Source organism: Onychomys torridus, chromosome 8 (assembly GCF_903995425.1).
Source record: "Onychomys torridus chromosome 8, mOncTor1.1, whole genome shotgun sequence".
Lineage (NCBI taxonomy): Eukaryota > Metazoa > Chordata > Mammalia > Rodentia > Cricetidae > Onychomys > Onychomys torridus.
This window is the reverse complement of record NC_050450.1, coordinates 61,366,062-61,379,592: the sequence shown is the minus strand read 5'-3', so window position 1 is coordinate 61,379,592 and position 13,531 is coordinate 61,366,062. Positions and strand designations below refer to the sequence as shown.

General features: G+C 43.6%; 1 protein-coding gene across 1 annotated transcript in view; it reads right to left on the bottom strand.

Moving 5' to 3' along the window:
- Zzef1 (zinc finger ZZ-type and EF-hand domain containing 1) overlaps window positions 1-13,531 on the bottom strand; it is a 110,352-nt gene that overhangs the window by 63,368 nt on the left and 33,453 nt on the right. Inside the window, exons 11-21 of the mRNA XM_036195252.1 lie at window positions 13,105-13,317; window positions 12,078-12,178; window positions 10,546-10,715; window positions 9,612-9,745; window positions 7,397-7,467; window positions 6,249-6,363; window positions 2,187-2,346; window positions 1,313-1,434; window positions 1,095-1,217; window positions 212-378; window positions 52-133 (exon numbers count right to left, since the gene is read on the bottom strand). Of these exons, the coding sequence (XP_036051145.1) occupies window positions 52-133; window positions 212-378; window positions 1,095-1,217; window positions 1,313-1,434; window positions 2,187-2,346; window positions 6,249-6,363; window positions 7,397-7,467; window positions 9,612-9,745; window positions 10,546-10,715; window positions 12,078-12,178; window positions 13,105-13,317 (1,458 nt within the window). The remainder of the gene's footprint in view (window positions 1-51; window positions 134-211; window positions 379-1,094; window positions 1,218-1,312; window positions 1,435-2,186; window positions 2,347-6,248; window positions 6,364-7,396; window positions 7,468-9,611; window positions 9,746-10,545; window positions 10,716-12,077; window positions 12,179-13,104; window positions 13,318-13,531) is intronic.

Below are 13,531 nucleotides of genomic sequence, written 5' to 3'. Positions count from 1 at the left end.
GAGAAAAACTGCAGAAGGGGCACTTCACCTACTTCTGGGAATGTCACTCACCTTGGGCCATTTATAAGTGCCAACTTTGGTGTCATAGCGTGTCTTCCCACCTCTAGAGTCAGTAAATTCCAGATAATCATACCTGTGAAGGCACAGTGCCTGTTACTTCCATCTCCTGTTTTTGACCCACTGTAGCTTGAGAAAAGAACCTGAGCCTCACCTTTTTTCAGTTTCACATCTTTCATCAAATTCCACCTCAAAATAAGTTGCCCCCGGGCTAACAAAGACAGACACTTCATGGCAGTTGTTTTCATAGTTGTGGGTGGATTCCTTAGTCCATGTATGCAATACCACAGGCTGTTCCTGCTGCCAGGTCTCCACGTCCAGCTAGGAAGACAAATGAGTCAAGAAAACAGCTCAGATCACTTCACTCCAGCTGGTACAACAGGGTGCTTATCAGTGCTGCAGGGACATGGGCTCTGACAGCTCTGGAAAGGCCCTGTGTGGGGCTAAAGGGAATGTTTGACCTTGCAGTCCATATAGACATCAACATCTGCTCATCACTTAGTACAGCACACACCTGCTTTTACTATATTCCAAGGGCTGTGACCAGCTTCTGTCTTTCAGCTATGACAGAACTATTTCTTACAAATGATTACAAGTATGACTTTTCAGTGGAGAAAAAAACAAAAAAATTAATTTTATATTTAACAAAACATTATTATTTGAGACGTTGGCAAGTCTGAGGTTTCTCCCCTTCCCTGGCTCCCTTTTAAACTTATTAAATGTATTTTCTACTGCCATAAGGCTATTGTGGGATGCTGACCATTAGAAACTTTGTTTACTGAAAAGATAATTTGCCTTTGAAGTCTTCTAAACTTCAGCTGAATATTCACCCCTATGAATTTTATATAATTTCACATGCTATATTAATTGCATGGCTTCCTTTGGGTCTCTTTTCTGATACTGATGATAACAAATCTACTAGGGTCAGCATTTACTACCCTTGTTGGAAGAACTGATCTACATGTTGAGGCATCAGTCAGAGCAGTCACTCTCTCCCAGGAGAGGAAAATGCAGGTTCAAGGGCCACCTTGAGTCACCTTGCTCAGGCCTCCTTCAGGGTCACTGCATAACTTCTTCAACAGCTCTGTGAGGGTGCTGAACTCTCTCAGGAGTGTGCAGTGGGGAACATCTAAAGTGCAGAAGTCTAGGAGGAAGATGACCTGCGGGAGGATGAATGGAGGCTTAGCACCCCCTTAGGCCCTCTCTGGGCTGAGCACCCTCCCAGCCTATTACAGACAGCCCCATTCTCTCTTACCAGTTGACGAGCTGCCATGGAAAACACTGAATTACATAATTTTTCTACTATGGTCTTTCCACTATACTGTGACAAAAGGGATTCCAAAATCACTCTCATGCTTGCCAGAAACTGTCCCACATCTACCAAAACATAAAGAGAGTAGTTAATACTTTGTATAGGAGAAACAATACTTGCTTAATTGTCACCAAAGATAAAGCTACAAAGCAGTGGTTCTCAACCTGTAGGTCACGACCCTTTTGGGGGGCAAATGGCCCCTTTTTCAGGGGTGGCCTAAGACCATCAGAAAACATAGATATTTACATTACGATTCAGAACAGTAGCAAAATTACAGTTATGAAGTGGCAAGGAAATAATTTTATGGTTGGGGGTCAGCACAACATGTATTAAAGGGGCTCAGCATTAGGGGCTAAGGTTGAGAACCACAGCTCTACAAGGATACAGAAGCAAGGGTTCCAGATCAGATGAGACTGTTAGCCACTGTGAATGCTTCTGGGAGGGGAAGCAGTACAGATTTCAGTAAAAGGCTGCCACTGAAAGTGAGTGATGCCTTCGTTTTTGTTACTTTTCAGAGAATTGGAGATAACATTTCTCTAAGTGAAGCTATGCCAGTTACGGAGACACATGCCTGTAATCCTAGCACTATGGAACTGAGGTAGGAAAATTGTGAATTTGAGGTCAGCCTGGGCTAGTAGTGAGACTGTGTCTTAAAGAAGAAGAGAGATAAAAATAAACAGGTCAGCCCTGTTACAGGGCCATAATACAGGAAGCCACATGCACGCCTGATATGTGAGGACATAAGTTACTAAGGAAGGGCATTCTCGCCAGGTCAAACTCAGACACGTGTCTGTGGCCATGGACTGCTGACACTCACATTTTTCAATAAGATCCATGGCAAGCTCTTTGGCTGCAGTGTCTGTGCTCTTGAGCTGCAGGAAGCACCAGGAGAGCAGGCTGCCTTGCACAGACCAGAACAGGGAGAAGAGCACGGAGCCAACCTCCCCATGGGCCCGGCTGAGCATCAACAACTCACACTGCAAGAAAGCAGACAAAGTGTCCAAACAAGATTATTCAGAGAGCACAGTGAGAGATCTCTGCCAGAGCAACTATCACTAGAAAACAAAACAAACACCATGCACATGGGGAATAGTCAATCCAGTAGCAAGCCAAGAAAGATGGCTTTCTGAAGACTCCCTTCTTCAAAAGGTTTTCCTCCATAGGACATCCATTTCTGCACCCCAAGGAACCCATCCCACTGCTGATCTCTACTTTCTCTTCTATATTCATATTTCTTCTCTCTTTGTGGCTATTCCCAAGTATTTGATCAAATTTCTCCTACCCTAAAATAACTTCATCTTTTTATGGATGTCTAACCATCATCTTTGTTCTTGAAACTTTGAGGGGGTCACTTGACCTCTAGAGATAAACTCTTGCACATAAGAATCATAGGTATAATTTATATTGGCACCATTATGGAGTAACTTCCCCAACCTGGAACTAAGTCATCAGATGAATTACAACATGTCAGAAAGGCTATTGGACACAAATGAAAGACAGCACATATGTCAACGTTAATGAATCTCAAAAACAATGCTCATTAAAGCAAATGTGTCCCAGAGGATTACATGCATATGATTCTGTAAGGCAAAACAAACACCCTGGGTAAGAATAACAAGAAAGGAAAAACAGGGAACCAGCAAGCCCAAATGAAATTATTTAGAGAGGAGTGAGGAAGCTGGGCCACCAAAGGGCTAGTTGCAGGGAGCCTGGACTTCAGAGAGACCAGTCCTTAAAGAGAGTTTTGATTTTTAAATTGTGTGTGTGTGTGTATGTGTGTGTGTGTGTGTGTGTGTGTGTGTGTGTGTGTGTGTGTGTGTGTGTTACCCACCCACCCACCCACCCATCCACCCATCCTCTTCTGCATGTGTACCTCATCATAAATAGTTGGGCATGGTGGCACATACTTTAAATTCTAGCACTCAGGAGGCAGAGGTGGGTGGATTTCTGTGAGTTCAAGGCTAGACTGTTCTATACATTGAGTTCCAGGCCAGCTAGGGTGTGAGACCCTCCATTCATTCATTCATTCACTCACTCATTTATTTATTTAGTTTTTTTGTTTGTTTGTTTGTTTGTTTTTAGCTACGGTTTCTCTGTGTAGCCCTGGCTGTCCTTGAACTCACGCTGTAGATCAGACTAGCTCAAACTCATAAAGCTGCCTGTCCCTGCCTCCCAAGTGCTGGGCTTAAAAGTGTACACCACCACATCTGGCTCTATTTTTTTTTTAAAGGGGGGAAAAAGGATGGAGAGCTGAATTGGTTCAGAGGTTGAGAACACTTATTACTTTTTGCAGAGGACCTGGATTCAGTACCCAATACCCACATGGTGGCTCACAACCATCTGTAACTCCAGTTCCAAGGGATCCTATACCCTCTTCTGTCCTCCAAAGGCACCAGGCATGGATGTCATGCGCATACATACATACATACATACATACATACATACATACATGCAGGCAAAATACTTACACACATAAAATAAAAATAAACTGAAAAAACTTAAAGGTGCCTTCATTTAATGTGGTTTTACTTCTGCCTCTCTTTTTCCTGTTTCTGGGGACACCATGATCCTCACAGGTGTCACCTGGAGGTCAAAGCTTCTCCCTACACCTCAGATGCTCCGCTCACCCACCCCTCACTTTCCTCCCTGCTGAGCGGCAGTTCTCTTCAAATCCTGCCATGACCCTTCCTGCTCTTCCAGCCGTCCTTTCTTTGTAGATGCCCTCCAAGTGCCCCGCTGCCAGTCAGAGCTTCAGCAAGCACCGGCATGTTATATATTATGGTCCCAGCACTGACTCCTTTCTGGAGTGTGCAGCCAGATCTCACCTCCTGAGGCTCTACATGTCCAGAGTCCACTCACTGCTGTTCTTCTCTGTAAGCACCTGTTCCTTCCCATTTTGTCACAGGCTCCCTCAGTCTACACTGCCTCCATCTTCATCTCTGCTAGACAAGACCTTATTTATGTCTTGCCCAGGCTCCAGCACCACCTTCTTCAAAATGCCTTTCTTGAACTCCTTTAGAAAGGCCTAGGTGTGCTCCCCAGGCTCTCCCAGGACCACATGCCCACCCTCTGATGGCATGACTGCACAGTGAGAAGTGTCTGATCACATGTGACCACATGTCTTCTGCTCTCCAGACCGGGTTCCTCTATCACTATATCCTCTGTGCCTGGCACAGGGCCTTGTACACAGCAGGCAGCTGTGGATTCACAGTGGATACAGGTGAATTAACAAGCTCAGGAGAAAACTTTCAGGCAAGCCAGTATCTCAGGGCACTATGTTAGAGGCTGAATGATCTCTGCCTAGGTGGTTCAATGCAGATCTAACTTCCCCTGTGTTCAGATGAGACAGGGGTGACAGGATAAGTGCTTCATCTCCAAATGCTAAGGCTCACAGAAAATTCTCAAGCACAAATGCCACCTCATTGCTCTAGTTATAGCTTACAAGTGTGACCCTGTGGAAAGAGGACAAGGCAGAGTGGCCCAGATTTTAGTCCTGGTTCCAGCATTTAGCAACTCCTCCCACAGAAGCATGGGACTGGGGAGAGTTTAGAAAGACTTGCACTTGAGGAACATACAGGATGGCGATGAGGTTCAAGGCATAGGAATGGCAGAAACAAGATGGAGACTAGAGTGAGCAGTGGCTAGCTGGGGTAGAGAGCACATGTAGGCAAGAATTAGAGTGAGCATTACAAGGAAGACTCAGAGAAGGGCAAAAGAGTCCAGAAACATGATAGAGAGCACCAAGTCAAAACCAGAATAAATGTAATGCGAAAGTCATGTTAGTTTGAGACATGGCAGCTAGACAGTAGTCAGTCTCAGCGGGCCTATGGCCATTGGTGACTCAGTTCGCCCAGATGCTCTGTGAAGAAGGGCTAGTGGAGGAGCGGCTCAATAGCCCACCCCTGCCGTGGCTCTATCGACAACTTGATAACAGGGGGGACTAACAACTGGAGGAGGTCAGGGCCAGGGATATGGCTCAGTTGGTGTGTTGCCTAACATACACGAAGCCCTGCATTTCATCCCAGCACTATAAAAACTGGGTAGGTGGCACATGCCACCTCTAGTCAAGGCACACAGGGGGCAGAGGCAGAAGAATCACAGACTTGAAGTCATCCTGGCTAGTCTGGGATAGATGAGACTGTATACAAAACCAAAAGCACCAAAAATAAACAAATAACAAATAAACAAACAAATTGACTTAAAGACACTCAACCACAAGGTACAAGATTCTGAAGTCCACATTTCCAAATAGCTTTCTCCTACTATGCGAGCACCTTGAAATCTCAGGTTCCTAGAGTTAACCAAGGAGGCTATCTCAGAGTCTCCTGGGGTGCTTGGTAAAAATGCTTAAGATTTTGAAAAGAGCAGCATGGGGTGGGGCCTGGAAACCATATTTCTGTCAGGCAGTGCTTATTTGGTAGCAGTATGGGCTGCATTCTGAGACGTACAAAATATAAATATATCACCAGCACAAGATAAAGAGATCATAGTATCATAGTTATTAGGGCAGAAAATTCATGAACTGATCTTAAGTTTTTAAAAAGTCAAATCAGTTTAAAATTAGAAAAAAAGATATCAAAAAAATCAGACCTTGCTGAGCTCACTGACCAGTACTCCCCGGGCACTTGATGACTTCATCCCTCTGTTCATAGAAGTCTTAGCAAGCAAGGACTCTTACATTTTGGCTTCTTGCTGAGGTAAACAAAAAGCCCCTAATTTGATTGCAGAGACTGGCTGGGAACCTCTGTGTCCATGTGAAACAGTCAATATCCAAGTATAATCATATTGCAAATGAGGGCTACAAGGAGGGCACAGTGACTGGCATAATCATGCTCCTGAAAGCAGGAAGGAAAGACAGCAGGTCGCTGTCACTAGGTACCTCTCGAGCAGCAACAGAGAGGAGGGTGTTCATAACCGCCAGGACCTCACTGCTGTTTGTGTTGGTCAGGTCACTTTTCTCAGGTAAAAGCAGAAGTCCTCCTGGATCTTTATCACTGAAAGGACACAAACTTGTCAAACATCTGGTTACAGAAGAGGATTTTCATGTTTTCTACCCCGAAGGTTCCAAAAAAGAATGTAGACAGATTTCAATGTCAGGGGTCCAAAAGACAAGCTATATGGTCCATTATATGCAAATCCATTAGCATCTTGGATAACAACACATCTTCAAGTCCTCCCCATTCCCACTTCTCTTGTTTCTGCAAACTACTATTCTATGCTTTTATGTGTGTGTGTGTGTGTGTGTGTGTTGTACATGTGTATGGAAGCCAGAAGATAACCTTGTGTATTGTTCTTCAGGAACTGCCTACTGTGTTTGAGAAAGGGTCACTCATTGGCCAGGGACTTGCCACCTTGGCTGACTGATCAGCAAGCCCTAGGGGTCCATCTATCTCTGTCTCCCCAGCACTGGGATTACAAGTCACACCACCATGCCTAGCTGTTTTTTTTTTTTTTTAAAAAAAAAGATTCTGGGGATTGAACTCAAGTCTTCTTGCAAGGCAAGCACTTTACCAGCTAAGCCATCTCCCCAGCCTTGTTTTTGTTTTTGAGACAGGGCTTTTCTATGTAACCTAGACAGACCTGGAAACTCACTATGTATGTAGCCCAGGTTGGCCTTAAACTCCCAGAGATTCTCCTGTTTCTGCTGCCTAAATGCTGGAATTAAAGGCATGTGCCACTACATTGGATTGCAGTTAGTTTTTAAGTAGTTGGGTCTGTAGATTTAAATATAAGACCTGAACCTCCTTTAGTTATATATTTTTTCTTTAAAATTCCCTTAGAAACTGAAGCACTCAGAAAGTAATCCACAGGGGGCCCAACTATAACTTTTTTTTTATAATGACTGGGGACTTGGGGTACATCACTATTCCAATCATGCTTATACCTAGTAGGAACTTCACAAATTGATCTTTTTAGATCAGCAGAGAAAGCACAATTCCAAAGGACATGAGAAACAAGAAATAGCTAAAATAATAATAATTTTGCAAAGATTCCAAGTACTTGACAGATAAAGAGAAGTAAACTTACCTAAAATATGTGCAGAGTGAACGGAAAGTGAGTTGCAGAGACTGCTTGTGTTCATGCTCAGTGACATTCTTCTAGGAAACCAGAAACTGTACATTTAGAAAATTGATTCCATAACATTCTTGAGACCTTAGAGCAGCACAGAACACCACCACCCACTGGACCATCTCATAGCATCCAACTAAGCCTGTGAACAGCACTTCTCCATGGCTTTTGTATCAGCTCCTGCCTCCAGGTTCCTGCCCTGACTTCCTTTAAATAAGCCCTTCTCTCTCCAAGTTGCTTTGGTCATGGTTTCTCATCAAAACAACAGAAACCCCAACTAAGACAGAAATTGGTACCTGGGTCATGGTGTATTGCTGTGAGAGACCTGATCATGTTGTTTTTTGAGGACTGTAAAAGGACTCTGGAAATTCGGGCTGGAAGAGCCACTGAGTGTTCAAAGCTTAGTTAGTGAGCTGTTCTATGGGAGCTTAGGAGATAAGAGTGCTGAGAGACATGCACATGATGGAGGTCTGGCTTATGAAGGTCCAGAGGGGAGTTTGAGAGCCACCTAAAGACTCTACTACAACAATTGCATATTTTGAGTTATGAATCTGTGGTTCTGGTTAGCTGGGGTTGAAGAATCGGCTGTGATTAATAAGAGACCAGAACCACTAAAGTAAAACTGTTGCTTTCCTGGGACGATTGACAATGATCAGCTGGAGCTAAGAAATTAGCAGTGATTAAGAAGAGACCAGCATTATTGGGGTATGTTTAATCTAGTGGCTTGTTCTGTTCTCTAATCTTCAGGCAAATTTTATTAGAGCACACAATATATCACCACAGAAATCTTCTAGGAAGTGTTTCCTCAAAGTCAGCACACAGAAGTTGTATTCCAGAGGCAGCCAAAGTTGTACCTCACACTGGCACCCAAACTTGTATGTGTGTGTGTGTGTGTGTGTATATATATATATATATATATATATATATATATATATATGAATCATTCAGGTGGTGCTGGTTTTGAAGGCATGAAGGAGTCATAGAGAACAGCTGAGGCTTGGCACTGTGAGAGGCCAGGCAAGGCTACTGGAGAAAGTACAGCTTCAGTAGCAGTTGAAGGCCCAGAACTAAAGGGGTCATGCAGAGAAGTTGAGACTCAGCACCATGACAAGAGCCCAAGAAAGGCTATTGGAGAGAGTGCAGCCCAGTTGCAGCAAGAGGGTCCGGTGTGTTGGAGAGTCCAGTACCATGGGACGACCATCAACTATAGCAACAGGTGTGGAGTGGAACTGGCCTGAGCTTAGGAGACAAGCTGTGTGTTCTGCAGAGAGCAGAGCTGGAGAAGTGACCAGAGCCCTTTGGAGGAGCCCGGAAGATGAGTGAGTGCCAGTATTGATACTGAGTTATTTCTACCCTTGGAGTTTGATTTGCTTTCACTTTGACAGTGACTGTGCCCTGGTTCTTCCCTCTTGAAGTAAGACAGTATTTAACTTAGTCTTGATTTTACAGGAGCCCACAGTTGAGACACTTTTAATTTTTAAAGAGATTTTGGAATTTTACAAAGATTAGATTTTAAAAGAGACTGAATTTTTAAATACTGTAGGACTTTCAAAATTTGAAATGCTTATGTTGTAATGTTGATATTCATGTGTGATCTTGGAGATAAACAGGAAAGGAAATGTTATGTGAATATGGAAAGTACCGTTTACCACAGCACCGACTCTCAGTAACACGGAGAAGGGCCCTAGGAGGGTAAGAAGAACCAACTGAGGATTAGCACCTGGTTATGTTTTCTTCAGTCACCTATTAAGCTGGTTATTAATACAACAGGTCAGGGGTTTACTTCAAAGTGACACTGGGTGGGTGGGAGAACTGGAGAGTGATGAAGCAAGATTGGACTGAGTGATAAGGATTCGCTATATTGTAACTGCTCTAATTTCTTCTTGTAACTGCTCTAATTTCTTATTGTAACTGCTCTAATTTCTTATTGTAACTGCTCTAATTTCTTGGGAAAGAAGGTAAGAATATTTGGTTGTAGGCAAGTCATAAGGGTGAAGCTACACTGTGGCTATGAAGAGGACAATTGTGAAATCCAGACTGAGTATAGTACACTTCCTTCAAATGCTCATGCAAAGCTTGGCAGATCGTGATTGTGTCAGAAAACACTGTCGTGTATTTAGAGAAGATAAAGACTAACTCAGTCATGGCACCCACACTTTTGGTACATAGTTACCATCATGGTGAAGAGCTGGTCCCGCCGGGTCTGTCGATCAGGAAAGAAGATGGCAGCCCCATTGAGAAGGGTGTTCCTGACTTCTTGTTTTAGGATCTCCATGGGCACGGAATCTCCATCAGCTCTATCTACCACTAATGGAGAAAGAACAATGGGTCAGCTATACCACATTCCATCTATTCACTCACTGACTGCTATAACTGATTAGATTCACAACTCTCCCTGTTGTACTTTGTATCAAAGCGAGCTATTTCTGTATATACATTAGGCAGTATAAGTACTTTAGTTTTTGTTTGCATGAAACTAAAACAAAGACTATATGGACAAGCTTTTGTCTTTGTTCTCTTCAGACACACTTGGCAAAGCCTTAAAAACACTCTCAGATGCGGCATGTGTTTCATCCACAATCTGTTATTACAATCTCTCACTCTCAATCTCCTGACCTCATCCCAGTGTCTTGACTGAAAATAAGGCTGAACAGTGTGATAGTAATTACCCTCAATGTTAATAGAACTGCATGTGGAACTAGCAGGAAGCTGGCTGTAAAAGAACAAATCCTCAATTCAAAATAGTAATCCAAAAGGCAACAAACAAAATGCTCCTGTTATGTTATGGATGTAAACCAGTTGGCAGAATGCTTGCCTAGCATTTGTGATGCTTTGGGTTTGAGGTTCAGGATCACATAAAACAGTACAATGGCACTTGCTTATAATTCTGGTACCCAGAAGGTAAAGACAAGAAGATCAGAAGTTTGAGACCATTCTCAAGGAAAAAAGAAAGAAAAGAAAAGGAGGAAGGGAGGGAAGGAGGGAGGGAGGTTGGTTCATGTCCCACAGTGCCAATCTCTGGCTCACATGATCACTGGACCCCTCACACTTCTATATGCAAGTGGACACTGTACAAAGTCACATTCAAGGCAAACCCCAGTCCCTACCATCACATAAGTGTGTGTAGAGCTCCTTGGCAGCCTGCATTCCCTCAGGACACTGTGCGGCAGGCTTCTCCTCCTCAGAGGCAGCTGGTGGGTCACTCTGCAGCACTGAGAAGCAGCTCTGCAGAAGCTGCAGCAGCAGGGTCTGCGCACAAATGCATTCTTCCCTTGGGCTTCAGAAGGACAAAGAACATCAGAGAACAGAAGGACAGGTTCATTTCACCCTCCAAAGCCATATACTGTCTACAACCGAGTTCCCTCAAGCCATCACGTTCAGTAAAGGAACGCCAAGCCAGAGGAAGCTGGGAGGAACACTACCAAACACCTGAAAACAGAACCTGTCTGACTGCCCACTGTGGAAGGAAGCATATTTCTGATTCGTTTCTTCACCTGTAAGATGAGGAGTCAAATCATGTCCTTTATCTAAAAAGCTGGGATCACAACAGAAGAGGCTTAAACTTTGGATTTTTCCCATGATTTTGGAATACTAGCACATGCATGCATGCATCAGAGAGGGAAAGGGAAGGAAGGGAATGGTGTGGAGAAGAGGGGAGGGGAGGGGAGGGGCGGAAAGGGGGAGAAAAGGGGATGTGAGGAGAAGAGAGGGGATGGGGAGGGAAGGGAGCTCTCTTGGAGTCGAGACCCAAGTTTGAATATGAAATTCATGGAGTTGGGGAGATGGCTTGCTTCACAATCATAAAAACTGGTATTCAGATTCCACTTCTCATGTAACAAGCTAGGCATTCCTGTGAATGCAGTAACCCAGCTCCAAGGTGTGTGTGTGTGTGTGTCTGTGTGTGTGTGTGTGTGTGTGTGTGTGTGTGTGTGTGTGTTTGGGGAGGAGGTGGGGGATCAGAGACAGGATTTCTAGGGTTTACTGGCTTCCAGTCTAGCTAAAAAAATGTGATGCCCAATGTCTCTTCTGGCCTCCACATATACACAGGTCCACATACCCACCCTTATGAGCATCAAGTCTCTCTCTCTCTCTCTCTCTCTCTCTCTCTCTCTCTCTCTCTCTCTCTCTCACACACACACACACACACATACACACACACAAATAAACAAGTGAATAATTTTTAAATACGAAATCCATTTGTTTTGTATACAACTTCTTTCCCCTTTTCTGCAGTGCTGGGAACTGAAGCCAGGGCCTTATACATGCTAAGTTAGCACTACATCTCTGGGCTATGACTCCCAACCATACAATATTTTTAGCTCAGCTGCATTTTGACTGTGATTCATGAAGTGAGATGTGGAATTTTCCACTTGTGACATATGAAATTTTTTTTTCCAATTTTGGGGTTTTGGATAAGAGATGTTCAACTTGTATCACTATAACACCTGACCTATTTACTTAGCAGAACAATCAGAAGGAAATGTTTGGGGAAATGCTTCCTAAACATTTTATAGAAATCTGAGGTGTCATTTTCAACAATCAAATATTTCAAATCAGAAGAATACATATAAGGAAAAAGTTAGAAAAAATATCCATTTCAGCTTTTATGATTGTCACTTTATAACAAATTTTGACCTACTTTTGCTTTAATTTACTGTAAAAATTCCAGAAGATCTGCAAATCAAGACCTGTGAAGTCCAGGAAAGACTTGTATTTTAAACCACTTTCCTTCTGCTGCACCTAAAAAATGATAAAGACCAGAAAAAAGTAAAATTAAAAAGTATATTTAGAGAAATATTGGGATGTCTCATTTTCTTGTCATAGTTAAGAAGTGAGATGATCCACCTGAGTGAAAACTCCCCCACAACCCAGAAACACCCTGTGTGCATACATAGATAACTATGATACTAACACATACACACCACACAGGCTGACTTCATGACACACACATCAAGGTCTACATGAAAATGATGCTCAGGACTGTCCTGCAGTCTATCTGACCTCTGACATGTGGGCTGCACTTCTGTTGTAACCTAGCCACTCTCCTAGGCCTTTCTCTCTCTCTGCTGTGATAAGAGTTCTTGGCTGACAGAGACCCAAAGGCCATATGCACACTGGCTCAAGAGCTCCTTGTCACTGAAGAGAAAGGGAGCTAAGGGTGGACACTGCTGCACACACCACACCCGAGGGCTCCCCTGAAGAAAGCCAAGCACTCCATGGTAAGATGCCCTTGAGTGAACTGACACTGTGACTTACTAGTAATTGTAAAAGTCAGCATCAAAACCCCAAATATTTCAAATCCAAACCCTGACAGTTTCGTTTATTTAGTAAATGAAATTCACCTGTAGACTTGAGAAGCAATTCTAAGACTTAACAAATCTTGTGATGCTGCTTTGTTTGGTGCCCCTGGGCAAGCACAGGTAGGTACAGAACCACATATCTGCAAGTCTCTTCCAAGGGACCTCACAATGGTCACATGCCACAGACTTGTGTCACTGAACCCACTCTCCCCAGCCTTTTTGTATTATCATGCAGTATGAGAGCTGTTGTGTTCACTGACATTGCCATCGCTTCAGAGAGGCAGGTTTTAAAGATGCCTACCTCCCTTAACATTGTCATTCATTTCTCCCAGAGGAATGGTGTATAACAATGGGAAAAAGCCCTACCAGGTCATGGGCGAGCTGCTGGATGAACTGCAGGGTCCTGAGGAGCAGGGTGGCCCCATAGATATTCTCTGTGTCCTTTCTGCAGTGGGCACAGAGGATACTTTGTTCAGCTTCTGCCCTTGCAGGCCGGAGGTACCCGCAGATACTCAAGCCTTGTACACCCAAACGCTCTGCTGACTCTTGGCGGGTGCACAGGAACTTCACCATCAAGTACTAGAAAGCATAAAAGAGACCAAAGAGAAGGACTTGGAATCCCAAGTGCAATGAAAGATGAGTCAGAGGGCGTTGTAGGAAAGTCCCCCTTGGTTTTAGTTAAGTAGTTTATAAAGAGTCACTATGCCCAATACTGGGGACACAAAATAAGTTCAGTATCTTGAGCCAAGAGAAAAAAGAATACCAACATTGGATAAGAGGTTTTGTGAAGATC